Here is a 27706-nt window from a genome sequence, read left to right on the forward strand (position 1 = left end):
TATTCAAGGTGTTTTTTATTTTTATATACTTTTAGGACATAATTTTAAGCTGTGCAAAAACATAGTCAGAATTTTCTTTAAAATCCATATAAGGAATTTGCATTAAATTTCTAGACAAATTGCTGGAAAGTTTCTGTCTTTATAATGTTGAATCTTATAGCCAAAAGCATGGAAAATCTTTCTATTTATAGCTTAGATGTTCCATACCTACTATCAAGAAAAAATGTAAAATTATAGTGTAAAGTTGTTACTTATTTTACTAATCTTGTGCCAGAAATGTTCATTCCTTTAAACAGATATCTAGCAAATTTTCTAAATGTATTGTTCATTCCAAAGAAATCTTTTCAAATTTCATACTCATCATGTAGGTTTTTAATCTTATTTTGGTACAAATTTCATATACATTCAAATACAACAATGATTATTGATTCACATAATTGTACAACCATCATGGATATTTAATTCCAGAGCCTCTTCATCACCATCCAGAGAATACCTGCTCCCATGAAGAGTCACTGTCATCTTCTTCCACCTCCAGGATACGACTACCACTGAACTAATTTCTGACTCTATAAGACCTAGGCATACTATATAAAGTCATATCATATGACGATGTTTTTCACTTATTATAATGGTTTCATGGCCCATCTTGTTGTATCGTGTATCAATACTTGATTTATTTTTATGGCTGAATATTCAATCCTATAGATATATCATTTGTCATTCTTCAAATGTTTATTAGATGTTTGTTTATTCTCATTTTTATTTTTATGGTTAATATTGCTAATTACTCATGCCTACATTTTATGTGAATATATGTTTTCACTTGAATTGTTGAGTAGTGAATATTTTACATAGAAAAGAGAAGAATGTGAGAGGTAGTGGCATAATAAGAGAGTGACAGATTATATTATTATTGAACATATTTAGTACTTCTCCACAAAGGACAAGTATACATCCCTGCCTGGTGACATCAGCTTTTGCCATATGATTTATTTTGGTCATTAAAATACAGGAAACTCTTACAAATAAAACCCCCAGTCCAGGGATGGAGTTGCTTCTTTTGGAGCTTCTGAGCAGAGAGGTCCCTAAAACTTCTAAACATTATAAGCCATTGTCACTTCTTTCAGTAACTCTTCAGAATTTAACAGTGAAACCCTATTTCTGAAGACAGCACATACTTGAATTACAGACATGGAAAAACAAGTTTACTGGTGTGTTAAAGATAATATTTAAATTAGTGTGGCCCAATCTTGCTTGTTGTTATGGGGCCACCATCTTCCTGACTAGGCAAGGCCTGAGGCCATGATCAGCAAAGTGCTCTCACCATTGCTCAACTCTGACCACAGCTCATGCCAGCCCAAAAGCACTGCCCTGCCACCCACAAGATGGCTCTGCCAATCTACCACGCTGTTGCCACAAGGTTGGGCTGAGCCCAGACCATCCCGCCAAAAGGCTTTATATGTTTGGTAATGCTCAATTAACAAGATGCTCACACAATTATAGGTGTTACCCAGTTAACTAATCTAGATATAAGTTGTTACCCAGGAAAGTCCTGAACCCATGGTTCTCCATGGCTCCTACATCTTGCCCCTCCTCTGCTTTTCCTTGCTCCTCCTCCCGACTCCTCACTCTGCCTACATTAGCTCCTCCCAAATTACCAAGTTTCTTGTAAAGTGTAGTGGGGGAAATATTCTGATACACTGGTGCCTTCAGCTATACTGGGTAGCTCTACTTGAGCTGAAAGGTGCTGAGTACAGTAGAGGAAAAAGATAATCACCAATTATACCCAGGTGTAAGCACTGTGAGCTACAGTGATCATTGGCCTGGTAAGACATGTTCATGGGTGCACAACTGACAGGAACATTGTGAAAGGAACCTAGTCCTCTCTGAATTTAAGTCCTATTTCACAAGTTAAAACCTGTACCTGGCACCATTGTTGAGCCAAAAACTATAGTTAGGCAGGTCATAGACCCTAAGTGAGAGCCTGCTTTTATTATTCTGTTAAATGGACATAGTAGTAAACTGACTCCCTAGGACTTATCATTATACCCACAGACCAATGCATCACTCAGCCTTCATCTGAGAAGCTTCTATTTTCAGTAGACGGTGACAAACACCAAGACTCACAACTGGCCAAATTCCAGAGATTAAGAAACTACTCATCCCTAAAAAGATGCTCATCACTAAATGAAACACAGTGCACCACCTCCTCCCAAGGTCTAAGGATTTCTGTGGAAGACGAAGCAGAAAGAGGCAGGTTGCGGCGGAAATGGTTGACTTCAAGCAAAGTGTCTGCTGGACATGGCAGAACAACTGCATGGAGCTTGCAACAGCACAGACAAAACCTGTGTAAGCCCATGTCAGAGGCTAGAGACGGGAACGGGGCTCAGAATGCCACCCCTAATGTGGAGCTGTTGGCGATTGTTAGCTGCTGGAGGAGGGAGAGAGAGTGTGTTCTCTCAGCATGTGGTCCTGGGAAGCTGACCATGCTCTAGCAGAGGACCTCACTTCCAAGAATTGGCAGCACAGGTAGTTTTGAAGAATTCAAAGGGGAGAGAAAAGGAGCAAAATTGAGTGAGTAGGAAGTAAGAGTAGTTGGTGAATATGATCAAAATATATCATACGAAACTGTCTAATAACTGGTAAAATGTTTAAACTAAATTCAAGAGATCATTCATGCCAGTTTTGAATAGAAGGATTAGGAACCCTTACATGGTTTCCTACTGTGCTTGTATTCCATTACTCGGTATGGCAACATTCAAGGTAAGGACTGGTCCAGCAACTTAGGGAGACAGCATCAAATGGGGCTATAGCTAACGGATGGAAGATCAGGAAATAAACCTTCATTATTTTGAGCTTCTGAGTCCAGGGGGATGTTTGTTCCTGTAGACTAAATCTCCTCAGCTGGCTGAAACAATGATTACTGACCTTTTGTTCTCTAAGTACGCTGTAAAAGGTCATGATATCTAAATTAAAAACTGTTTCCTTAGATTTAATTCAAAAGTCTAAAAAGTTAGAAAAAAATTTTTTCTATAAAAAGCCTTTGTCACAATTCTCATCTGTCCGTCTAAATCTATATAAATTAGTATCTCCCTTCTTACACAAAAATGCTTCCAATATCTGAATAAATGATGCTCCTGTGCCAATATTCAACTAGAGAATCTGCAGTTCCAAGGATACTCAGGTGAATGTACACAAGAGCATGCACATCCCCGTACATGCTACACTCATTCATACATGCATATGTCCTCAAATCAAAAGAATCTGTTATGGATTAAATAGGAAAAGTACATCCTTTGGATTATTTCATTGGAGTGATTTTAATATCATATACTGGGTATTTTTTTAGATAATGAAAAATCTTATAAATTAAATTCATCCACTTCTCAGCATGTAGCAACTAACTGCAATGATATGAAGCAACCACCCCAGCAGGAGACAGAGGAGAAGACAGGTTATCTACTACAACCAGTGACGGTGGAGAAGGCAGGTTATCTGCCACAATAATCTACAGAGGAGAAGACAACTTATCTACCACCACAACAGGCAACAGATGGAAGTGGCTGTTAAGAAGGAAAATAAAAACCAAAAGAATACATTTCACATAGTATAAAATTAACATTATTTATGACAGGGGTCATTTTTATGTATTGACAAGTTTACCCATGACTGTGTACTATTAAAGATCCATATTGTATTACAGCTCCAACACTGCCTTTAATGGTTGTTTAAAAATAAAAACACCTTCCTTGAAACTAATGATTTCTCAAACAAGTAAATAAGCAGAAAACAGAGCTTCAAAATATGTCTTTACAGATTTATATTTTCCATTTGATATTTATATTAACTTTTAGAGGAATTATAGTAGTACTTAAAAAATACAGGGTTTGGAAAGTTGCAACCAAACCAATGAAGGAGATAAATAAATGGGACGAAGAACTCAGGGAAAGAAAGGTGATAGCTTGAACTATTCGGTTTTAAGTATCTTAATTCTAACCCCATCTCAGAAGAGCAGCAGCAGACTGCCTAAACAATATTACACAGTGATTGCATCGTTCTGTAGGAATCTGAATTCTGCTTACAACGTTACCATTTTGTTATCTAAATACAGCTACCATTAATTTTTATTTACCCTAGTTCATCATCCATGATTATCCATTTGGGAGATCATGTTTAGACTCCTGCTTTTACTCTAAGAAGTGTTCAGACCATATGGAACAGGAAGGACTGGTAAGAATCAGAACTGCCAGTGAAGAACACCACCAACACCACCTAGACTCAGCCAGGGGCAACACCAATGCCGAAAATGGCACTTGTTCAAACTTCTTGGGTCCTGAACCATGAAATATTTAAAAATAATCCTATTCTGTATTTTAGACATAAAAAAAGATAGTCAATGACAGTAGTAGTTGACACACGGGTTTATTTTTCAAACCAATATGCTTTGGCACTTGGCACATTTTGTACACATGCTCTGTCGTCTGGTCTGTATGCTCATCTGTGCTCATAGACACATAGACAAAGTTTACTTATTCTATAAGATACATCACTTCTATCAAGAAAGCCTAATTTATTTGTCTCATGGCATTTGCCAAGAAATACCATTTTGTCAGATTAGCACTGGCTTATCCTATGCTGTTTGATGTTTAGTAAAATACATGTTGCATCAGTAACTGTCTTTTAGCATGGCTTGGGAATTACCAGATGAATAAAAAGAAAGCACAGAGGTTAGGATCTAAGAAGAGCAAAGTTCTCAGATAGTTTTACTTTTTTGAGTTTCAGAGGAGCAGAGCCTAGAATATTGGCTGTGGCATCCTGTACCTTTACACAGCATTTGTATCAGCAGCTTTCAGGTGACTGGTTTTAGACGAGTCAAGATCTAGTCCTGCAGAAACACTCCTGATTAGTCGGCATGAAGAGAAAGAACAGCTTCATGTGGAAGAAAGAAGTACCAGTTTTAGAACTGAAGGAAGTTCAGATATAAGCACCACACCATGTGGATAAGAGGGAGTTCCATTTTCAACACACTGAAGGAACTTGTTTCTGCTGAGGATTATACTGGAAATAAGATCATAGTGATAAAATACTCAGAATCTCAGATTCTTTTGTTTAACTTGGTTAACACAATTTCATCTTGGGAGAGCAGCAAGTTTATTGCTGTAAGGTAGAAATATGACTAAAATATATTCTAAAAAGCTCTGAAGGTAACAGACGGTTATCCCAGATGCTTCACTGAAGAGTCTACTTCAATACCGTCATGCCTCACCAAAACTCCAAAGCCCTCCGAACAGTTCGCAGGTAGCTCAACAGTCTGAGAATCCCCTCTTGGTAGCTAGAGTGGTTAGGGTCTCCCCTCTAGGAGTTGTTTATTCCTTTTTATAGTGCTAGAGAGAGACAGTTGAGAATCCCAAGCTTCCATTCCTGAAGACCTGTGACATTTTGTTTTCCTCCTGAGGCTCATGAGAACCATCCCCTCCCTCCTGGAGGCAATATTTCCATTTAGAATAAAATAAACTTCCATATAATGGGAAAGGACAGTCTCCTCCGTTGCAAAGGCAAAGGAGAAAGAAAGTGTTCTAAAAAAATTATTGCTATTGATATTGGTAATGCTAGTTCAATTAGACAAGTAATTTCAAATCTGTATGCAGCCTGGCTTTGGAAAAGGAATGACATTATCTCTTCAGCAGCCCCTAGTCCGTTGTAGTCAGGAGCCATGTTGAGAAGGGGTCTGTTGTCTGACTTCATGGTACCCTAGGGTCAGAAACTTATTTTTTTTATATAATTTATTTTTTCTCAAATCGTAATTCATTCACACAGGGGTTATAAACACAGAAAGGCAGGATGTCGGGAAGGGAATGACACTGGAGTGTAGGTGTTCAGGGGGAATACAGATATCTTCAGAACCGGGTATCGGCTGGGTGAAGGTTCAGGGGACAATTCACTATGACTCTGCCTATGACTCGCTTGTCCTTATCTAAGTTGGTACTATCCGCCAAGGCTACCTATTAACAAGGTCTATGACTACCCAGGCTTGTAAATTTCCACAAAAGCTGCCTGTTTACATTAGCTTATAGGCATCTGTTTCAATGTTTTTCCACTGAGACCCAAGACTTGGTGTTAGTATACATGTATGACAGGCCTATTGCTGATTTTAGGCCTATGGCTGATTTTAGGCCTTCAGTGTGTAAGCAGGGCTGCCCCTGACATCTCCTCCCTTCTCTAAGTATAGAAGGGCTGTGGCAATTCTAAACTTGCGAAGGTGGGGATAGGGGCCTGACCTCCAGTATTTGAAGGGGACTTTGTAATGGCTCTGGTCCCCCTGGGGTCAGAAACTTAAAAACTCCTGTTTCTGGGACCTATAAACATTCCACTGCACTGGCTCACGCATAGCTGCCCCTGGAGCCAAAGTACCCAGTATCATGACTGACACTACAGGGAATTGGTATTGTGACATGAGTGAGTGAAGTAGAACTTGCAGGCTTGTCTAGTGGTATGTGATTTCACACCAATGTAGGATGGGAGACAGCTGTCCACGTGCTTCCTACCATCCTTCTTATTTACCAGGGTCGCAATAGAGCCAACAAAGAGATGTTTGATTGTTGGTATTTGAAGGTGTTCTCTTGAATGATCTCATTATTTCTGCCTAAATATGAGATTTTCAAATTTTGTTGTTATAGTGGATATTTATCTGCTTCTGGCTGCAGAGTATAAGTTCTTCTTCCTTTTAAAGGACCCAGAGTTTCTTAAATACATATAGACATTCAATTAATTTAGTCTTTTCTAAAATGCATTTTGCAAGTATATTCATTTTCCAATTCCCTATAGTGTCAGTCATGATACTGGGTACTTCGGCTCCAGAGGCAGCTATGCGTGAGCCAGTGCAGTGGAATGTTTATGGGTCCCAGCAACAGGAGTTTTTAAGTTTCTGACCCTAAGGTACCATGAAGTCAGACAACAGACCCCTTTTCAACACGGTCCCTGACTACAACGGACTAGGGGCTGCTGAAGAGATAATGTCATTCCTTTTCCAAAGCCAGGCTGCATACAGATTTGAATTTACTTGTCTAATTGAACTAGCATTACCAATATCTATGGTGACAGTGTTTGATATTCATAAGATACTTTAGGAAATTATTCATAGTTTAACATTCGATGCCTAGAATAACGCTGTTAACTAAGACAGCCTCCAGGCAGCAGCTGGATCTGGGAATCTCAAGTTTCTGAATAACTTTTGGAACCATTGATTGTCTTAAGTTAGGAAACAGTTTCCATGAATCTCACTGAGCAGAGCCATTTGAGAAGAAAACCTAAAAACAGTACAAACATCAAAAACCACGTGGTACTATGCCTTCTTGTCAAAGAACACAGTACTACTGTCAGATCACTAGTCAAACAGATACCTTGGATATCACTAATTTTTCTCAATAGCAACTTGCTCAGGTCTACACAATAGAGACAGTTCAAAAATATTTTAAGATCTCATCATGATTATTACTCCTAAAGTCAATCACATTGTTGAAAAATCTAAACTTTAAGTTTTAAGCATTCTAGTGTTATTGTGAAGCATAACAAATTCTGATTACCAAACTAACAGTTTTATTCTCCTTATGATGAATAAATTATGAGTCAAAGCCAAAACATGAACCATAACTAGATTGTGGTAAGAGTAGTATATTCTTAGTTCAAAAGGTAGGTACTTACCAAATTGAGAATCAGAGACATTTAACTTAAATAGCTACTTTAGCAAACAAAGATTCTGCCACCTTGAACAGCTGTTTCTAACCTAGTCTGTTTTAAATGCCATCCCAGATCCTTTAATAATATTAATATACCACAAAATTACTTTCTTCGGGGAACAAAAATGAACATTCTAAAGCTTGTAAAGTGACTAATTCTTAATGTTGTCAAATTAAGTTAAGCAATTTAATGCAATTACTAAATGTACTGACTTCTTAAAAAATTATAGCAATTAAAGAAACAGTTTTACTGTCTTTTATAATACACATAAATAGCTTGTTTTAAGCCAAGTTATTTGAGGAGGCTGGCTTTTTCTCTCTCACAGTTCTGGTAGACATTCTTGGAGGCATACTCAAATCCAAGATTCTGCACACAACTAGCATTTATCCAAATTAAAGACGAGCAATTGCTATTATAAGACTGGATTTTGTCCCATCTCTGGTTTAAATCTCGTATCTTTAATGAACTATGTATGGGTTATTTTGCTTTATAGCCAACCACCACTGTGAGTGTTAAGGGCAGTGCTCATCATATGTCAAGCCGATCTGAGTGTGGCAGCTTTCAGATTTACCCGTTGTCTGAATAGGCCTATACCTAACTTAACAAATGAAAATACTACTATCAATGTCTTCAATTTGCTAGGAGTTCAGAGGGTTAGGAGCCAGTCTTTGGCCTTGCAGCAAATGATTCTATATTCTTACAGCCTTAAAATGAAGAAATAAGTAATAAAACCAAAACTACTTGAATAATAACACTCATAGATATACAGTGATTATCATATTTGGATCTGTCACTTTTTTCATAAAAATTGAGGTTATTGTTCCAAAAAATAGATCCATAGTCATAAGTGCTTACACCAGAGTTCAACCACTCAGATGTATGTAGTAGAAAGAGAGAAATGATTCACACAGGTTGTCTGTCCTGTGTCCTCCATGCATGCATGTGTGCACATGAATGCACAAACACACACACACGAATTAAATTAGTTAAGTTGATTTTTAATTAGGGTTATTGATTTACCCTTAATAAGTAAGCTCTTAACCATAAAGGCTTGCAGTGAAAGGGAACATGCCAAATATAACATGAACTTTAAAAAATACTCAATGTGCTTGGAAGGAAAGCAGGGTGGGTAAATAGGTAGGCTGGAATCGGAGAGGAGGTGGGGGCTCGATTTTACATCGCCATCACAGGCTCTGTTCCCATAAAAGGATGAGAAGCAGAAAGCTGGTGTGATTGGATTCACTTTTTTTTTTTTTTTACTTTGTAGCGTGCGCGCACTCGGGCGGGCATTTGTGTGTGTGTGTGTGTGTGTGTGTGTGTGTGTGTGTGTGTGTGTTATGTGTGGCATATGTATACGTTCATGTGGTGTGTATACATGTGCATGTGGATGTGTGTGGAGAGCAGAGGTTCACATCAACTATCTCCATCACCCTTCACTTTATTTTTGGCCAGGGTCTGTCACCAAACCGAGAGCTCACCAATTCCACCAGGCTGGCTGGCCACCGTGTTTCAGAGTTGGCCCTGCTCCGTTCTCTATCTCCTCAGGATCTGGGACAACAGATGGACTAGCTTTTCCACGAGCACTGGGGATTAAACTCAGGTCTTATTGCTTGTATGATAGGTAGTGGACTGACTGAACCTACTTCCCAGCCCTGAAATTTGCTTTTTATAAATATATTCTTACCACATCATAAAGGGTTATCAACAGAATGTTATAGGAAAGTGTTACCATAGCTTGGGGAAGAAAAAATGATCTATCAATCAAAAGGTCAATCAGAGTGGAGACTACAACGAAGGGAAGAGGAGTTGATTTAAGAAACATTTAGATAGAATGTTTACATAGTGGGATAAATAGAATGTCATGGTTATTTACTATCGCATAAAACTTAACCCTTCCCCCAATTTAGTAATTTTCAATACTTACCACATACAAATCTATGAATTAGGAGTGTTCTCTGACTCTGGATCAGTCAAAGAGACGTGGTCAATGCTGACTGAAGGTGGTTTGAACTATACAAATGGCCTCTGTGGCTGGATTTAGAATCACCAGAGGGACAGAGCTTTGAGTAAGTCTCTGGAGGTGTTCCCAGAGAGGTTTTACTAAGAAAGATCCACCCTGAACATGGGTGGCACCACCACAGGGGCTAGGATCCTAGACTGAATAAAATGGAGAAAGATCTGAATCAGTACTCATCTCTGTGTTCTGACTAGGAATAAAATGTGACCTCATGTTTCTGCCATCATGCCTTTCTTGTGTTAATCTGGAGATTTGCTGCAGAAAAAGCAAGCCCGCCATTTTGGGCCGAGTTTGACACAAGCTTTATTAAATATTCAGTACTGTTCAAGAGATGGATTTTAGTCAGGACCAATACCTGGAATTTCCCTAGTGAGTGGCCCTGAGACAAGTGTTGCAAGGGTTTATAGAGACCAAACTGTTTAGGTCACCGTACTTTTCCATGGGGCGGTTCTTATTTTCAAAGAACTACAATTCCCAGCATCCCAGAAGGTTACCTGGTCTCTGGAGAGGTGGGGCTTACAGGTTAATTACACTTGCCAGATCGGATTACTCTCCTTCCTTGGGTTGCTTTTGTCAGGTAGTGACAGCAACAGAAAAGGTAATTAATAAAGGCTTTGCCTATCTTCTCATGTATTCTCATTAGAGACTACAAAGTTGACACATAGGGGAGAGGGAGGGTAACAGGATTGGTGAGCTGTAGCCACGGGGTGACAATTACCAAAAGGATTCTCCACAAACCTCCAGACTCCTTCATGAACTACAAGAGAATAAATAAATTTCTTTCATTCTCAAGCCACTTTTGTGGTAACTTCTTACAATATCTATAGCAAACTAAAACTCTCTTTTGGTGCTGTTCCCTGTCTGTGTTCACAGCATTCGGCCCAAATCGAGATTATTTTCTCATTCATTTAAGTACTGCCTTTCTTACGCAACTTGTAACACGGGTGCAGGTCGGACCTACTGTTTCACAGCTAGTTTCTCAGCACGGTATCTGGAGGACTTACCTCAGTGTATATTACTTTGATTAATTCAGAAGCCTTACTCTTTGAAAGGGTTCAATGACCTTGAATAAACACCTTCATTTCCTAGCCCTTCCCAAACTTACATTTTGTTATTTCTCAAAAACCCAAGTATGGGAGTGTATAAACCAAAGACCATCCGACCAAACAGCAGTTACCAGAGTTTACAATACTTAGAGCCGGTGTGAAGATACAAGATCCGAGTTAGACCTTGGGTTAGGTAACCCTATGCTTTGGGGGTGGGTGGGTAATGAGTTACGAGTTACAGGTGGACAAGTCCCTCAGTTGCCTGGGCAACGGCTCAGCCTAGCCAGAGGGAAAGCACTCCGAAGGGCTCAGTGCGCAGGCGCCTCCGGGGAGCCAATGGGCGCAGCAGCAAAGCCCCAGAGCGGGCTGCGCGGTTCCCGCGGGCGCGGTCGGTTTGTACCCAGAGGTGGCTGCTGGGCGGTCACATAGGTTACACGCAGGCACTCCGCCGGCGGAGCCCGCAGGCCGCTGTGCCATCCCCTGCCGCGGCGACCGGGAGGGACCCACGATGGCGCGGGTCGGCAGCTGGAGCCTCAGCTGACTGCAGGCGCGAGGTACGGAGGCGAGCCCGAGCCAGCGGGGGCCCAGAGCCGGCTCTGCCCGTCCATCTCCAGCCGACAAACTCTGTGCCTGCCAAACCCAGGGCCCTCTGCGGGAATGTTCAAAAATGAGTACCAGGTAACCCAAAAGGACTTTCGCACTGTCTGACTTCCTCCTCCAGGGTGAGCTGGCCCGTGTTCTAGGTGTGAAGCCTCCACTCCTGGGATGAAAAATAATTAGTTGATAAATTGTGGTGACCTTGAGGTGTGCACGTTTCCAGCTCAGTGCTTTCCAGTGCAGAATCAGTGGTTCTGATTACAGAGCATGTCGTGACCCTCTTCCACTCCACACACCCGGAATCAGAACCTTGAGCATAGGACCCAGAAATCCTGAATTGTTAAACACCTGGAGTTTTCATTGTTGATACCCTCTGATATCTCGGAGCTAAATAAAAAAGTGAATGAATGAATCCCAGAATGAATCCTTTTAAACCCAGAATTAAAGTAAGCACCTGTGCTGTGTTTTTTTTCCTGTTTGTGACTCTCCTGCCTGGGGGTACATCAGGATTAGTTGGGGAGTAAATACAAATTTCCTGACCCTCCGTCTAGATCTGGAGAATGAAGATGTGTAGATGGGGTTAGCCAGTCTACTTTTTAAAGCAACTCCCAGCCAAGTCTGATCCAAGGATTGCATTTGGACAGGCTGCTTCTGAGAGTTCAATCACCTTGTCCACCGGATGGCTTTCTTTTCTTAGCTCATTGAATGGCTGAACTCTCCTGCCCTAGGTCTTCTGTACTCACCTTGAAATTAGCAGTCTATAGGGCATCTTCACTTTGCTACTAGGACTATTGTCAGAGTACCCAGTGGCCCATCCCCCAGGCTCCACCTCTTTGTTGGTTACTTGTCCTTAAAGCACTGTGTGCAGTTCTTTTGCCTCGTTTTTTAGAAATATAGTCTATGGTTTAAAATAAACTTCATTTAATCTCACTTCATGTAGATCAAGTATAAAGTTATGAAATAACAGATGCCTACTGTGGACAATTTGGAAAACAGGAAAAGAAGTGGGGGAAAAGATTGGCTGGGTTATAAACCCAGCTGTCTCAAACTTAAAATTTATAACAAAACGACCTGCCCTTAGAAGCAGTAGCATATACAGTTTTACACTTAATATGAAGGGAGACATTGTCTGGATGTCAGAGGCAAAATTTGCTTCAGGGAAAAAGGTAGTAAGTTTTCACAAAAAAAACAACAGGTTTTTTTCATGTGCTTCTTGTAATTTAAGCCATATTTAGTCTTCATCTTAGCTTCTCAAATTTTTTCAATAAATTCTTCCTTGGAGATAATCATTTAATTCTCCCATTTTTATGAGCAGAGTACATGGGCAGTTATATCTTTAGCATTTTTACATTAGTATGACTTTGGTCTTGAGTTTATAGTAGGTAACAATCACTCTATAGAAAATATTCTTTTTGTTCTTCCTCTTTGTCTCCAGTTTTATTTGTTTAAAGGATTTTGCAGAGATGTTCAGAAAGAACCCCCTTCGTTTAGTCCAGTCCTTCCTGGGCCTTATGAAGAATGGATCTGAGCTATGTTTCCCCTCTATCGCTAAATCTTTGATGGCATTATTAAGCCTTTGCCATATGCCAGGTATTGGCCTTGATAAATGTTTGCTAGCCTGTGTGATCCAACTCAGATGAATCCTCAAATATCGTTTGAGAGATGGAAAAAAATCAAGACATTAACTCCAAATTCAGAAAGTTAAAAAGAAAGTGTTGACTGAGCCCCAGTCAGTATGACTGCTAAGTTTATATTCACACATAATGATAAAAATTTACTGGCTTAGTTCACAAATTGAGGTTGAGCCCTTTAGACTGGTATTTTTAGAATACTTTACAGATCTGATCCATACTCTTCATGTCAGGTCAGTGAGCCCCATCTGTAATATTTCTGTGGCACAACTGATGTTTATCATGGTTTTAAAAGTGGATTCCCTACTCACTACTAAGGCGACCCAAATCACAATGGTTGTGGCTCAGTATACAGCCAAGGTATAAACTAGGCATCAAATCAGGGATAATGCTTCTTCCCAAATCTGTTAACTGACAGATGGCTGGAACACTAGTTTTAGACAACTTGTGGTAGATACAATTTCTCCCACAGCATTGTATTTCACTCTGCATTTCTTGTTCTTATTTTCTAGGGAGGTGCATTTGTTGAAATTTTTAGCGCTCAGGGGAAAAATCCTGGAGCGAAATGGAAGATCTTGGGCAGTCCGTCTGTGATTTGGAAAGTAAGTGTTAGAAATTAAGAGTCGAATCCTGGGAAGAAATAGGAGAGGTTATAGAACAAAGAGGCCTCTGTCAGACTTCAGAAGTGATTTTCTCGTTCTTTCACTCACGAAGCCTTTCATGTTGTTGGCTCCTTAGCTGGTTAAAACTACCATGTAGTGTGTAACTGCTTTGTGTCTTCTGGGTCCTGCTTCATCATTTTAGTTGACTTTGATGTTAGTGGAGAAAATCTTTCTAAGCCCTGGGCCTCTTGGTTTCCTGATTTCATCATCTCTAATGCCTTCCTCCATTCTACAGCAGCCTTACCCTTCCCATCTCGCCTCTGCCTCATCACCACAAACAGGAGGACCTCTGAAATTTCCAAGTGAGACACAGAGACATCTTTCTCTGACCTCAGTCTTTGATTTCTAAGGTCACTTGTTCAGGTCAACCATGCCATGTTTGTTCTTCAGTCTGATTGGGACCTTCAGGCCACATACTCTTCTGTTTCCCTCATGTCAGGTTTAGTTACTTTCTCTGAGTTCCCTCTTTCACTCCACTGCAGATATTAACATGTTTCAGTCACTTTCCAGTAAGGACCTTGAATGCCTTTGCTTTGTCCTATCATCACACTGGTCTAGCTAGTCCCTGCCAGATCCCTAGTCTTTCTTTTGCCCCTGTCTAGGTATCTCAATACTTTGGGATTGACAGCACTATAAATCCAACACCAACAGTCCAGAACATTATCCCGTTATGTTCTTGTCAGTCTCCAAAATGAGCTTTGCTTGTTATCTTTGCTTTCTAACCACAAAACTGCCGATTTTCAATCCCATCCCACAACCATGGCCTTCTCACTCATCAGAAACTGACACCCCCCACTTCCTAAGAAAATCAGGTGGGAGCCAGTCCTGCCTGCTGCAACTATACCTAAAATCCTGTCTCCCTCAATATAATTTTTTCTTGTTTAGAAGCAAGAGACTAATGCCTTCAAGGGAAGAATAAGAATACCTATCGATGAAACTTAGAGCTACCTTTAAGTGTTTCATATTTGTTAAGCATGACATTAAACATATTACACAATGTTCTATAAGGTAAATACCTTAGTGAGATAGATAGCTACATGCTTCTCTGATAGGTGGAAACGTTAAGGCATGGAAGGACAAAGATGAAAGTTGTTTAATTGGTACTGTCAATGAGGGAAAAGGGCCACTCAGCAAGTATGCACCAAGGAAGTCGGAGGAGCCTTTCCCAGGTTCATGGCACTGAGCTCTGTTGTGGTTTAAATGTAAATGTATCCCTACAGGCTCCTATGTTCAAATACTTGGTACCAACATGGTGCTATTTGGAGAGGTTGTAGAAACTTTGGGAGATGGGGTCAAGATCTAGGAAGTAGATCACTGGGGCTGGGCATTCAGAGGTTGTCCTTGACCCTAGGTTTCCATTTCTTACCTTGCTTCCTGTCTGCCATGAAGAAGCTCTTCATCACCAATGATGCCACCATTACAGTATTTTTCCCAGGGCCCAAGGAACTGTGGATTAAAACCTTTGAAATCCTGACCTTAAGATAAAGACTGTTTGGCTTTCAGTTGTTTATGTTGGATATGTCATCAAAGCTGCCCAGAATAACTAACACAAGTGCTAAAGTCAACCAGGCATCAAGTGAGGCTGGGGCATAGAAGAGTATTCCAAGGAGAGGGAGAAGTCCAAACAGAATCCTTGTGTCAGGAACTGAGAGAGCTGCTAGTGCCAATAGGAAGTGATTATATTTGAAGAGTTGGGTACAGACCAGCATACAAGTGTTTTGTGGCAATGTTGAAATATTTTTAAATACAGGCCCAATGTGTGCATAAGTAAAATTAATAATACACTTGGTCCATGTATGTTCATTGCAAGTACATGGGGATGCTATTATAATAGACACTACCTGGACATATTTATTACAGAATTCGTTTTTAAGAAGATTTATTTCTATGTGTATGTGTGTGTTTGCGTGAGTATATGCCATATACTCTGATGTGCTCCTGGAGGCGAGAAGACAGCATCTGATTCCCTGGAGGCATCGGTGATTGTGAGCTGTCCAGCATGGGTGCTAGGACCTGAACTTGAGTCTTCTAAAAGAGTAACAAGTGCTCTCCACTGCTTAGCCATCTCTCCAGCCCCCTTGCTTAACTTTTTAGGTAGCCTTAATTGTTATATTTTAATTTATATTGATTTTAAATAAATTATATTGAGAATTTTGAAAGTCACGGGGCATGTGAATAATACATAATTAATTCCATTTGAGGTAGTCCTGAAAGCAGAGAACGTGTAGTGTGGCTTCAGCACTGGTTAGGTACTTTGTTCTGCTGCAGCATGGGGTGGTAATCAGCCATGCACCTAGATAGAGATGTGTACAGGAAGAAAGAAGCAGCTCTATCCCAAGCCAGATTAGTGGCTTTGGAATCCCTGAAGTTGGAGAACTTTTTTTTTTCCCATTTGGAGGAATGATGTTTTCTCACAATAAGAAATTAGCCTTGTGGTTAGTGTGGTTTTGTTTTCTGTCCACAGCAAGTCTCAGAAAAAAAATATCATCAGTGTTTGAGTTTATTTTTTATGTCTCTTGGAAGACAGAGAGAGTCTTTTCTGTTGATTTGCAGTTCCAATATTGTAGAAGAAGCCAAATAAGATATGTTTCAATGACTGCTGTTTTCATTTTGTTCCATAGGAGTTTGATAAAGAAGTTAAAAGTTTTGTATTTGTCCTGGAAGGCAGCAGCCAAACCAACAGAATCCAGTTACCAAAGGAGAATAAGCAAATCCGTGAGTACGACTTCTAATATGGCACCTTAACATTTGACAGAACTACGTTTTGTGTCTTAGAAGCAGGCATACTGGTAAGACTTCTGTGGCAGGCACTGGTGTGAAGTCACATGATACGTTTAATGTGGAAATCAGCTGTATGCCATGCACTTTAGAACAAATCCTGCCCCACTATCTTGTTGAGATTCTAAGACCTAGGAGATTTTTTGAGTAGCCACTTGTTAAATTGTTGAGCCTAACTCTGCCTGAGGGATTTTTACAATACTGCTTTACAGGTGAGCTAATAAACACGGAGTTCTTATTAGAAAATCAGCAGTTAAGGTGAAATTTTGACATGAACTCAAGAGTTCATGTGAGTTACAATGACTTCATTTTTTTTAAGAACAAAAAAAAATGATAGAAATAATTTATACAAGACATTATTAGTAACAATAATTGATGAACCTTTAGGAATGTTAATATCTAATAAGTACAGATATGAATGTTATTTAACAGACAGCTGCAGTAGTTACTTGATTCCAGTGTGGAAATTATCAACATGGTTTTAAAGCAGACAGAACACTGGGAGCTGACTTAGAGGTGTGACCCAGAAGGGCAGCTGTTGACAGTGAGTAGTTGGAATTTAAGGCTGTAGTTGGAATTTGGCCAGATTAGGCTTTCAATCAAGTGATGTGACTTAAGTAATATAATGTATTCATATAACCAGACTTTTCATGACCATGTCCTATCAGCTAACTGTAGATTTCTAATATTTTGTAGAAATAGGCAGTTCTCTTTTGCGCTTATCATTTATCTCCTCTTCATTCATTAAGAACATTTTTTGAGGGACTGTAAGTAAAGCTTGGTGATAGAGCACTTACCTGTAGGCTCATGGGCCTGGGTTTAATGCCTGGCAGCAAAACCCAAAACCTATTAAAAAGAACATCTATTGAGTACCTTTCAGGCACCAGGTACTGTGGGAAGACATGCTGTTCATACTTGATATCTAATTTTAATTTTCTTTGTAAACTGTACAGATTCTAGGCTTTATGTACCATTTCAAACACTATGTGACATCCTAAATTTCTAAGATGGGAATCAAGCCATGCAAATTACAGATGGAAGATGACTTAATTTAAAGAGTGGTGCCTGTGTTTCTTTATAAACCAATATAAGAAATCAACCTTGAATGAGAATAGATAATTATTGTTAAGATTTTTGAATTTACTTGCTGCTATAAGTAAAGATGGCTTCTTCATAGTCCCCAGTCGAGCGTGTGATTGACAGCAGGTGCTTTGTTGCTGCTGTTTTTCATTTTTATATACATTTGTATTTGTGAGTAAAGTGACCTGAAATAAGTCAGGATGCATGTCTACAACATAGCTGTTCTTTTCCTTACAAGAGAGAGGTGCAGTTCACCTGTTTCAGGATATCGACTTTATGAAACAGATACATTCTAGGAACATGGCTGTTTGAAGCTGGCGAATCTTTTTTGCTATTATTGTTAGGCTTGTAAAGACAATCCAACTGCCTTCTAGTGCCCTCTGCATCTATGGTCATGATATTGATGGCATCACTCAGTCCTAGCAGCCTTCTCTTTGGCTCTGACAAAGAGTCCTCACTTTACCCAAGCGACTAAATACAGATTCCCCTGCTCCCTCTTTCTATTCTTGTTCAGGTTTTTTGGCTTTTTTCCCCTTAATTTCCTCAGAAATCTGGTTTAATGTATTATAATTACCTCTTTAAATGTAACGATGATGGCTTTTAATTAGAAGAAACAGAAGAATCTTCTAATGTATTTCTTACACAATGCCCTGCAATTAAAAATTAATCTGGCTTTCCCATAGCATGCACAGCAGTGTAACAAATGAAACAGTTTGTGTGGTCTCTCTGGCACTATCCTTTTCACGTGAGCTCTTTGGAAGTTTTGATAAGAGAAGTTCACAGTTATTTTTACTTGTATAAAATGACCTTCTGTGTGAGGTTGGAATGGTTAAACTGAAATTAGAAAGCATGTCTTGAATAGAGGAGAAGTGGCTTTGAATTAGCATCTAAATTAAGTTCAATTATCATTATGTATTCCTATTTTAAGAATAAACATACACTTTATGCAAACTTGACATTCGATAGTTCATTTGTGTTTCTGACAATATTACTCACAAGAAAGTTTCATAATGAAATTATGTAAGTTTGACTGACTGCTCCTAAATAGTAATCTTTCTGAATTAAATTGTTCTTGATGAATCCTAAATAAATAAATCCTAAATAAATAAATCGGTTGTGCTTTAAAGTTGTTGTTACATTTATTTATTATCATGTCAATATATGCATGCACCACGGTGTGCATGGAGGTCAGAGGACAACTTGGGGGAATCGTTTCTCTCCTTCCATCATGTGAGCTCTGGGAATGGAATTCACATTATCAGCTTGGCAAGCAGTGTCTACCTACTGAGCCTTCCCTGTAGCCCTGTGGTTTCTTTATAAACTAATATAAGAAACTGAGCTTGAAAGATAATTATTTTTAATTTTTTTTAAAATTAATTGATGTCATTGGCAAACGATGGCTTCCTCATAGTTCCTAGCTGGGTGTGTGTTCCATAGTGCTTGAAATGGTATAGAAAGCCTAGAATCTGTGCAGTGTATAACGGAAATTAAAATTAGAAGTCAGGTACCAACAACACGTCTTTCCACAGTGCCTGGTGCATGGAAGGTGCCCAGTAGACGTTTGTTTTAATGTTTTGTTTTCTGTTGCTAGGGATTGAACCCAGGCCCATGTGCCTGTTAGTTAAATAAAAGCACCCATCAAATAAAGGGGCGTGTGATACTGATTATCAGGCTGTATACTTCTCCAGGGTGTGAATCATCTTCTTTGTAACCTCTAACTCCATGATGACATACAATTGATGTTCAATAAGTTTGTTAAATTTGCCACAATAAGAAACTTTGACAATTCTGTTTCTAATTTCTAATTGTAAGCATCTGCCCTTGGTAATGACACTTTAGTGTATCATTCACCAGTTAGATAAATCTCTGGCACCCTCGAGCATGGACTGTGTTCTATGGAGTTACCCATGTGAGAAGCATCACTGTCATACATAAATAGCCAGTAGGGACTCTATCCAAGAGTCACGTTCAAAGTCATTGGTTTCCCCGCTGAATCATCTGAATCAAATAGCGTGTGTCCGGCCATCTGTATCCCTACAGCCTAAGTTCAGCTGTTCTGAAAGATGAGGATGGCTTCTTGTGGTTCCCCCAGGCCTCCTACTGCTACGTTGCTATTCTTTTTAAATTATGTCTTGCTCCATTTAAAACCCTTAAGTGATTTTGATCTCACCATTGTATTAAACGTTCATAACAGAATGAATGATCCTGCATTCCCAAACCAGTGGCAGGTTCTCAGTCCACCATCAGCTCTGGGAGCACCTGAGAGAGATGGAGCCTCCTTGATAGGCTTGTCTCACTTCCCTCCTAGGCTATCTCAAACCTTTGTTCTTCCTACCATTTACTAGACTATGGATAGTTCCCTTTTGTCTTTCCTCTCCTCCTGTTACCATCTGAATGCCACAGTGCCCTGGATTTATATCTAGCTCTGTAGCTATGTGCTCGCCTTGGTTATAAGCTTCAGGATTGTGGATTTTTAATGCCATTTCTACCCAGACTCCTGTCTTACAGTCAGGTATTTACTGGTCTATTTTTCTGGACTGCCTAAGAGTAGTGTATAGAAAGTGCAGCTCCTGGCAAGGCTGCTCATAATCCCCTTCCCCACCTAGGCTGCCTCATTCAAGTTGTTAGCAAATAGCATTGTCTTTTCAACTGACGAGACCAAAATTCCTCATTAAACCAGCTTCTGTTTTTCTTTATTCTCTCACTGAATCAATTAAGAAGATATTGTTGGTACTGGCAAAAAGATTGAAACTCTGCTTGCTTCTTACCCCTCGGTGCTGCCCACCCCACTCTCTCAGGCGTGGGTTATTGCAGTTATTCTCTGCTGGGGCTCTCTACAGTCTATCACCAAATTAGCCAGAGTAGAACTCTTCAGTTAGGAGTGTAATTCCTCTCCTGAAAATGGTAGCATTTCTTAAAGTAAAAATAACTTCTCAGTGGTAATATCAACTGTCTGGTTCCCTCTTCACTCTCTGTCTTTCTCTCTCATTACTCTTTCTCTGGCCTGTGTTCCACCCCTTCAAGTCGTGTTGCTGGTTTGAAATTCAGCCTCTTTCCTCTCCTCTTTTTAAGCCTTTACCAAAATGTCATTTCTGCAGTGAGGTCCACCTGACGTGTATTCAGGTCACACCTGTGCGTCATACTGTGTCTGTGTGTCAGCCCACCTCCACTCCCTGCCTGGCCCTCCTTCCATGAGCAGCACTGATGACGATGCTGTGCAGTGCTTAGAGGTTTCATCGTTTTCCCAACCATTTTCAGAAAGCAAATTCCACTGTCAGAAACAGTTTATTTTGACTTGTTTACCTAGTATACAATCAAGTTGATCTGTATTGGAGAATTTCATGAATGAGTGGTGTCCCACTGGTTTTAGGTTGGCCAGTGTCTTTCATGCCTTCAAGGTTTCAAATGATTGGTTTTCAGATCTATTATTTTCCCTCTTCAGTGTCTTATAGCAGGTGACTGAACATTTTGAGGTTCATTCCAGCTGTTACAGCCTTCCCCGTGAACATCCCTCCTCCATTATAAGATGGACAGCTTCTACCTACAGTCTGTTTCCCTCTCTTCTCACCCCTTCCCCTCGCCTGGCCAATTCCTGCTTATTCTTCCAAGCTCAGTTCCTGGGTTGTCTCTTGAAGACTACCTTCACTGACTATCTGAGTCCCCTCAGGCTCCTATGGTTAAATGCTGCACCGGGATCCTTAGCCTTCTCTTTTGTGAAACAGTATTACACATTACAAGAGGCCACAGATTGTGCCAGCCTCACTATGAAAACCTCAGCAAGACTTGTGAACAGTACAAGATCAATAATCTTTGTTAAATGATAAAGCTAACTCATAAAACGATTCTTTGAGGTATAGATGGAAATTATTAACCCAGTTTTAGGGATGAAAAGGAAATTAAAGGTGTGCTAAGGCTGAGACTGGAACCATGGACTGAGTTCATCCTGACTTTTCTGGGCAGTGAGGAGGACTAATTGTTTTAGGGCCTCATCTCACTTCTTAGATGACATAATCCTTGTAAAATATATGTGGCATATGTAATCTGTCATTTGCTCTAATGAAACAACTGTAAAACCACTGCTTAAAACTATCCACATTTTACGAGTTGAACATGTTTTTCTGTATTTAAAAGAAAAAGAAATAGGGGCTTTACCCCTTTAACAAGGAATTTCTATTTAATGTACCTGATGGACATTTTTTAAGCTAATAGGATCTATATTCAGTATTACTTGGAATAATTTTAAATACAGCGTGGACACGAAGAGTTGGTTTAAATGTCCTAGGCCAGGGGAACATATACTGTAGTGCAGTTTATTTAGCATTGCTGACGTACAGATTCCACCCATCAAGTGGTATCAAAGCTCTCTTATCTTTGTCAGACCATCGCCACACATGAAAGGCTTTTGGAAACCGGGGCCTTAGTGTGTGTGAGAATATTGAGTGGCAGAGTCCCTTGTCTAGAGGAAAAGGATCTTTCATTTCTAAAAATGCCCTTTTACGTGTGCCTCCTTGTGTGTGAAGGGAACAATGCTGATTCCATGAGCATTGTGGCATACATTAGGGACCTTTTAAAGGGGTGATTTCATTTGGCCTGGTGTTCTCCAAGCTCTACAAACAGCTGAGGTCACTGTGGAAATGGCACTACCCTCATGTAGACCAATCAGTGCGAGAGACCAGAGAGGCCGGCTGACGGTGCTTATCTGAAGTGACCTCATTCCCATTCCACGCTGCTTTTATGAATGAGAACTCTAGTTGCCTGCCACACTGGGTCTATCTGTAAATGTGGCAGAACACATTCCTAGAGAATTTTCTAGGGTAGAGGCTTTCCTCTCCCCATTTCTGTTTTGCTTACCTTAGAATTTCTCTCTGAACACATTTATGAACTTGGTAATTTAAAAGAAGTCATTCTTGTATAAGTTGATGGAAATATTAATAAGCATTAGTAAACATATTTGGCCAATTGTGTTTGTTTATAGAAAAGTTTGAGATAAAACATAGATGTGGCCTATATTGCTCAGGAATGTTGTAAAAGAGTTTATATTAGGAGTCACAAACCAGAAAGTCTTTGTATAAAATGATCAAAATTGTATTGCTGGAGTAAAATATTTAAATTTATTAAGTTTACTATTAGAATAAATAAAACATATCATCACCTTGAATCAGTTCCTTTTCTAGGAGTCCTATGTCTATCTGTCTGTCTGTCTCTCTCACTCACTCTCTCTGTCTGTCTCTTTGTCAGTGTCTCTGTCTCTGTCTCTCTCTCTCTCTCTCTCTCTCTCTCTCTGTGGTGTGTGTGTGTGTGTGTGTGTGTACACTCAGCAAGCATTCCAGCCATAGACAGGCTCTGAACCTGAGGATGACCTTGACTTCCTGATCTTCCTGCTTCTATTTCCCAGCTGCAGGGTTGCATAGGACCACAATCACATCCGGTTCTTCCTTAAAGTCTTCTTTTCTGATTGTTTGTGTTTTGGGGTGATAGACAAAGTTAAAGACATCTCTATGTTCTACACAATCCTTCGTACCCAACGCAGATTTGTTCCTAACATGTCTATTTCAGGAGGTGTGATCCATGTGGGGTTTGTTGTCATTTGTTTTTATTTCATCAAGATTTGAACCCAGGATCTCCTGTATGCTCTGCCTGCCAAGTTCTTCTACCACCCACCTCTAGGAGTACCCTAAGAAGGATGGCACTAACCAGCTGCATAGTCAATTGGGAGATCAATCAGAATTTGAGAACCTTAGAGGGAAGGAATTAAGTGACCTCTTATAGAGAAACTGTAAAAATTAACTGACTTTGTTTAAGCAGTTACAGACTTCAGCTATCAAAAGTGCCATGTGGGTTGGTTTTTCTCCAAATATTTTTATCCTTATGAAATTAGTGATAGGGAATAAAAGCTATCAGTTCTCAGTGAGAATTAATTAAGAGCATGTTAACAAAGGGGACTGTAAGTGAGACTGCTCCTTCACCCAGCTCACTGTGGCCACCGTGAAGACCATATGATCTAGATCTGCTTCACTGAGCCTCCCGCTGTACTTGTCATAATTAGAATCGCTCTTCGTGAGCTGCTCCTTCTTTATTGAGTTGTTTAGTGAGACTATAAAACCTGTCGGTGGATGAAAATAATGGCCACATGTTTTTATGGTCACACTAACGATAATCTATAGTTCAAATATCTCTCTCTCTCTCTCTCTCTCTCTCTCTCTCTCTCTCTGTGTGTGTGTGTGTGTGTGTGTGTATGTGTGTGTGTGTATTCTATGCTCACATTCTCTTATGGCATAACAAAAGAGTGAATAAAAATCCTGTTTTTGATTTTCATAAAAATTTCACCAGTGCCCCAAATGGGACTTTAAATCGCAGCATTGGTTGACTTTTGATTCATTTGTCATCAGTCTTCACCTTTCTAGTCAGGTTATAAATCATTCATGTGTTACTGTAGGCCTATCTGCTCCTGCCGTGATTGTGTTTGTTTTCGTGTACATACAAGTGGCCTGAATATTTCATTATATATTTTCTCTCTCTCTTTTCTAGTTGGGCTGATCCAGAGATTTCTTGTGCTTCAGATTTACATACCCCTGGGACAGGACTTCTCCACTGAATTACTGTAAGATATACAGGACCTCTTTGAATGTTTTATGTGCATTAGACATTTGATCAATTGAACCAGTACGAACATTAATTGCAAGTGGCAGGGTTTTTTTTTATTAAATAGTAGTGACTTACCAGGTTGATGTGAAGTAATTAAGATAATTTAATTGTATTTCTTGGATATTGCTGTACTGTGTCATTTCTTGGGAGAAAGAAGGCAGGTCTTACCTGTTTCAGAAGATGTGATAGATTATGATTTTACTTTGTCCCGTGTCTTAGCAGAACTATTGTTGACTTAACAGTGATTGAAAGACTTCTTAACACTATTTACTGTAGTTTTGACATATTGGTTTGTTTTGTGAGTGTAGAAACAGCTGGAAGTCTGTTTATTTTCATTGACCTTGCAAGGTTATTTAGTAAAAGTGAAAAAAAAAATACTTTTAGTCAGTTGAACTATGTGTTGTGTGAGATAACAATAGTAATTAATGCAAGTAACATTTAATTTGTAGCTTATACAGAATTGAACATTTTCTAAGATTTCATTGATGAATTTATGCATTTTAAATAACCCATACATTACATGTTTTGTTTTGTTTTGTTTTTAATTAAAAGCTATACACATTTTAAGCTCAGGCATTTATCTTCCATCCTGGACAAAAGTGAGTTTCTAATAAAGAGAGTTTGACTCTATCTTTATCAATGCTCAATGCAAACCAAAGGAGGGAGGGAGGGAGGGAGGGAGGGAGGGAGGGAAGGGGGAGAGAGAGAGAGGGAGAGAGAGAGAATATGGACACCTTCTTATTATATGAGAATTGTTAATTATTCTCTGCACCAGCTAGGAAATGAGTGACTTTTAAGTTGTCCAAGAATCTGAATTTTAGCTTTCAGACAGAGCCTTATTTTCTTGAATAAAATTTAGACAAATGGAATACCATACACTTTGGCTTTACTCAACCTTAAGCCCCTGTGAACTTGTAAGATCTTCTTTTATCATCTTCCATAGCCACCACCATTCTTTAAAGCAGTTCTTAGAGAGAAGAGCAAAGCATCATTTGATGCTCTTATGTACCACTTCCTGGTTTCTGCAGAAAAAAAGCATTTTCGGGATTCTAAAGGCCCAGAAAGTGCTACTGAAAGCTTTATTTGCAGCACAGGAGAAAGTGATTTCTGAATTGAAAGAAGGCAAATTATGTTTCAAACTTGTAAAACTCTTTACATATAAATCCGATTCTGCTCTCCTTTTTACTGGGATCTCACTTCCCACACTTCGAGCTTCTTCAAAGCAGTGTTAAAGGTGTTCTGAGTTGGCCTTTTGATCAGAGACCTTTGAGTCCCTTGGCTGGACCTCAGAACAGGATTCCTTGCCAGTGAGACCTCCTGTTTTCTTGGCAAATATTAAGCTTTATTTGTGCATAAGCACTTGAGCATATCACCCTAGGCTAGGTGACACATTGTCTTAGTTAATTTAAATGACAATTAAAGTTTTAATTATTAAGAAGCCAACAAGTGTCTTTAACCTGGTCCTAGCAGGAGAGAAGGTGGTACCTAAGTCAAGCCAGCTACTCTTTGCTGCCATATTGCTAGTGCTCTCCTCCTGTTTCAGTATGGGAAGCAGTTTTGAGATAATTTGGGATTAATAATTAGATTGCAAATATGGTTCACTATAATCATTGATTTCTGTGTTCTCATGTCCACATGGAAAGGGGGTTGATTTTCTAAATGATTTTGGTTTTATAATTCTAGGAAAGTAAGTTCTCCTGGACAAAAAGGTTAAAATTATTCAGTAACATGGGTGAGCACTTTCTGTCCTGACCAGACTGTGTCAGTTTATCTTTTATGGATGGAATTTGTTACTGATAGTCAAAAGAGTTCTGTTTCATGCAAAAATGACAGGGACCATGTTTTCAACAAAAGGAAGACAGAATGATAGGTATAGATTTTCCTTCTAACACGTTTTCCCCCTTGCCTTAAATGAAAGGGCTTTCTTTCAGTACCCTTCCTGTTGCAGTGTTCCTAGCAGCATAGCCCTAGGCTATTTTAAATAATCCATTTCTCTAACAAGCTTGGAAAGTCACCTAACAGAACCATATCTAGCTTCTAAATTTCTCCATTGTCAGATCAGGGAAAGTCATTTTGTTTCACAAAGGTTTTTGTTATACATCAAGAGCTTTTTATAAGTGTAGTCTTGCCCACAAGTTTAGGAGTTTAGCCGTCAGTTCCTCAGCCTCTTCCTGTGTCCTTTATGCTGCCCGAATGATTTATTGTGCCCAGGAGGACGTGGTGTGCTGGGACTGGGGGATGCTTTAGAACCAGCAGCTGCTCAGCTTGAGAGCTTCTTCATTCAGTGAGAAATTACTAAAGACCTAGTATTGTCAGGCAGTCTGCTGCCCCGGGGTTTTGAAATACCTTGAATCTGCACGGGTCTCCCCACCCTCGGTGCTGTCTTTCCTACTTCCCAAACACCATTACCATTGTCTGGGTTGTTCCAGCTTTCTCTGGACTTCCCAGCTTCCTCCCTCTACTGTGTTCACACTGACTGCAGTCACTGTGAGCTGTCTCAAGGAAACAAGTGGGGATTTCCAGAGGTGAGCCATGGATAAACTCCTATGGTCGTAATTCTGTGTGCGTGTCCTGGTCCACCTTTTTCTCTCCTCAGACCCTCCCCTCAGAGTGTTACTGCTCAGGGACAGTATCTTTCCATCCTCGTGGCTCTAGTCCTTCCTTGCAAGCCAGGTGAGGTCCCTTTTTTAGAATCTGATGCGCAATTAGTTTCTGTCCCCAAGTCTTCCTAGCCAGTTCCTACTCTGAAGAACTTCTTTGTCTAACAGGCTGTTTTTTAATCCTCCCCTCAAACTAAAGGAGACCCATCTCTTAGGCCCCTTTCTAACATCTCACTTATTTCCTTTATTGAAACCCTAAAAGAGCCTAATTATGGACTTGGGTGATAGAGTTTTGAGTTCCATGAAGACAAGATGGTGTGTATTGGACTCAGCACACCATCTGACACTTAGCAGTGGTTCTGAAATGTGGGTACATGGGCAGGGTGGTGGTGTACTACTGAGTGCAGAATCTAATCTGCCCTCATCCATTGTACTGAGAGCAAAAGATCCAGTTACATCTCAATAAATGGTAGGCTGACAGAGGAACAAGCAGGGACTCTGCAGGGACTGTGAAGTGTAAGGTAGAAGAAAGGATGCGGACAGATCTATAGGGGAACTCTGGGAAACTTAGTGGTAGCTAATGTAATTTGTCTCATTTATGGAGTGACAGTAACAACCCTTCACAGGTACATTATAGATGCTAAATGAGAAAATTAATGCAAAGTAGTAATCATTTCTACTTATTAAACACGATATATCTAGGAGTTACATTATCATTCTGGATAGTTTGCTTATTTTAGTTTAATAAATACAAAAAATAAGCTGCCTGACAGGTCATAACTATTAGCCATTTGGTCGTTGATGAAGCTGAAGTCTAAAAGATGAAGGGACTGATCAGTGCGTATAGTACTATTAATTTCTACAGCTGGGGTGCAGATGCTCAGTTTATGGTGAGGACCTGTGCTGCACA

At 39.8% G+C, this 27706-nt stretch overlaps 1 protein-coding gene across 1 annotated transcript in view; it reads left to right on the forward strand.

Moving 5' to 3' along the window:
* The first annotated feature begins 11164 nt into the window (after nucleotides 1-11164).
* CUNH3orf67 (chromosome unknown C3orf67 homolog) overlaps nucleotides 11165-27706 on the forward strand; it is a 220966-nt gene continuing 204424 nt past the window's right edge. The window contains exons 1-4 of the mRNA XM_028786032.1: nucleotides 11165-11481; nucleotides 13544-13633; nucleotides 16315-16408; nucleotides 24080-24152. Coding sequence (XP_028641865.1) covers nucleotides 11461-11481; nucleotides 13544-13633; nucleotides 16315-16408; nucleotides 24080-24152 — 278 coding nt within the window. The 5' untranslated portion in view covers nucleotides 11165-11460. The remainder of the gene's footprint in view (nucleotides 11482-13543; nucleotides 13634-16314; nucleotides 16409-24079; nucleotides 24153-27706) is intronic.

The sequence above is a fragment of the Grammomys surdaster genome, unplaced genomic scaffold (genome assembly GCF_004785775.1).
Source record: "Grammomys surdaster isolate TR1022 unplaced genomic scaffold, NIH_TR_1.0 125428, whole genome shotgun sequence".
Lineage (NCBI taxonomy): Eukaryota > Metazoa > Chordata > Mammalia > Rodentia > Muridae > Grammomys > Grammomys surdaster.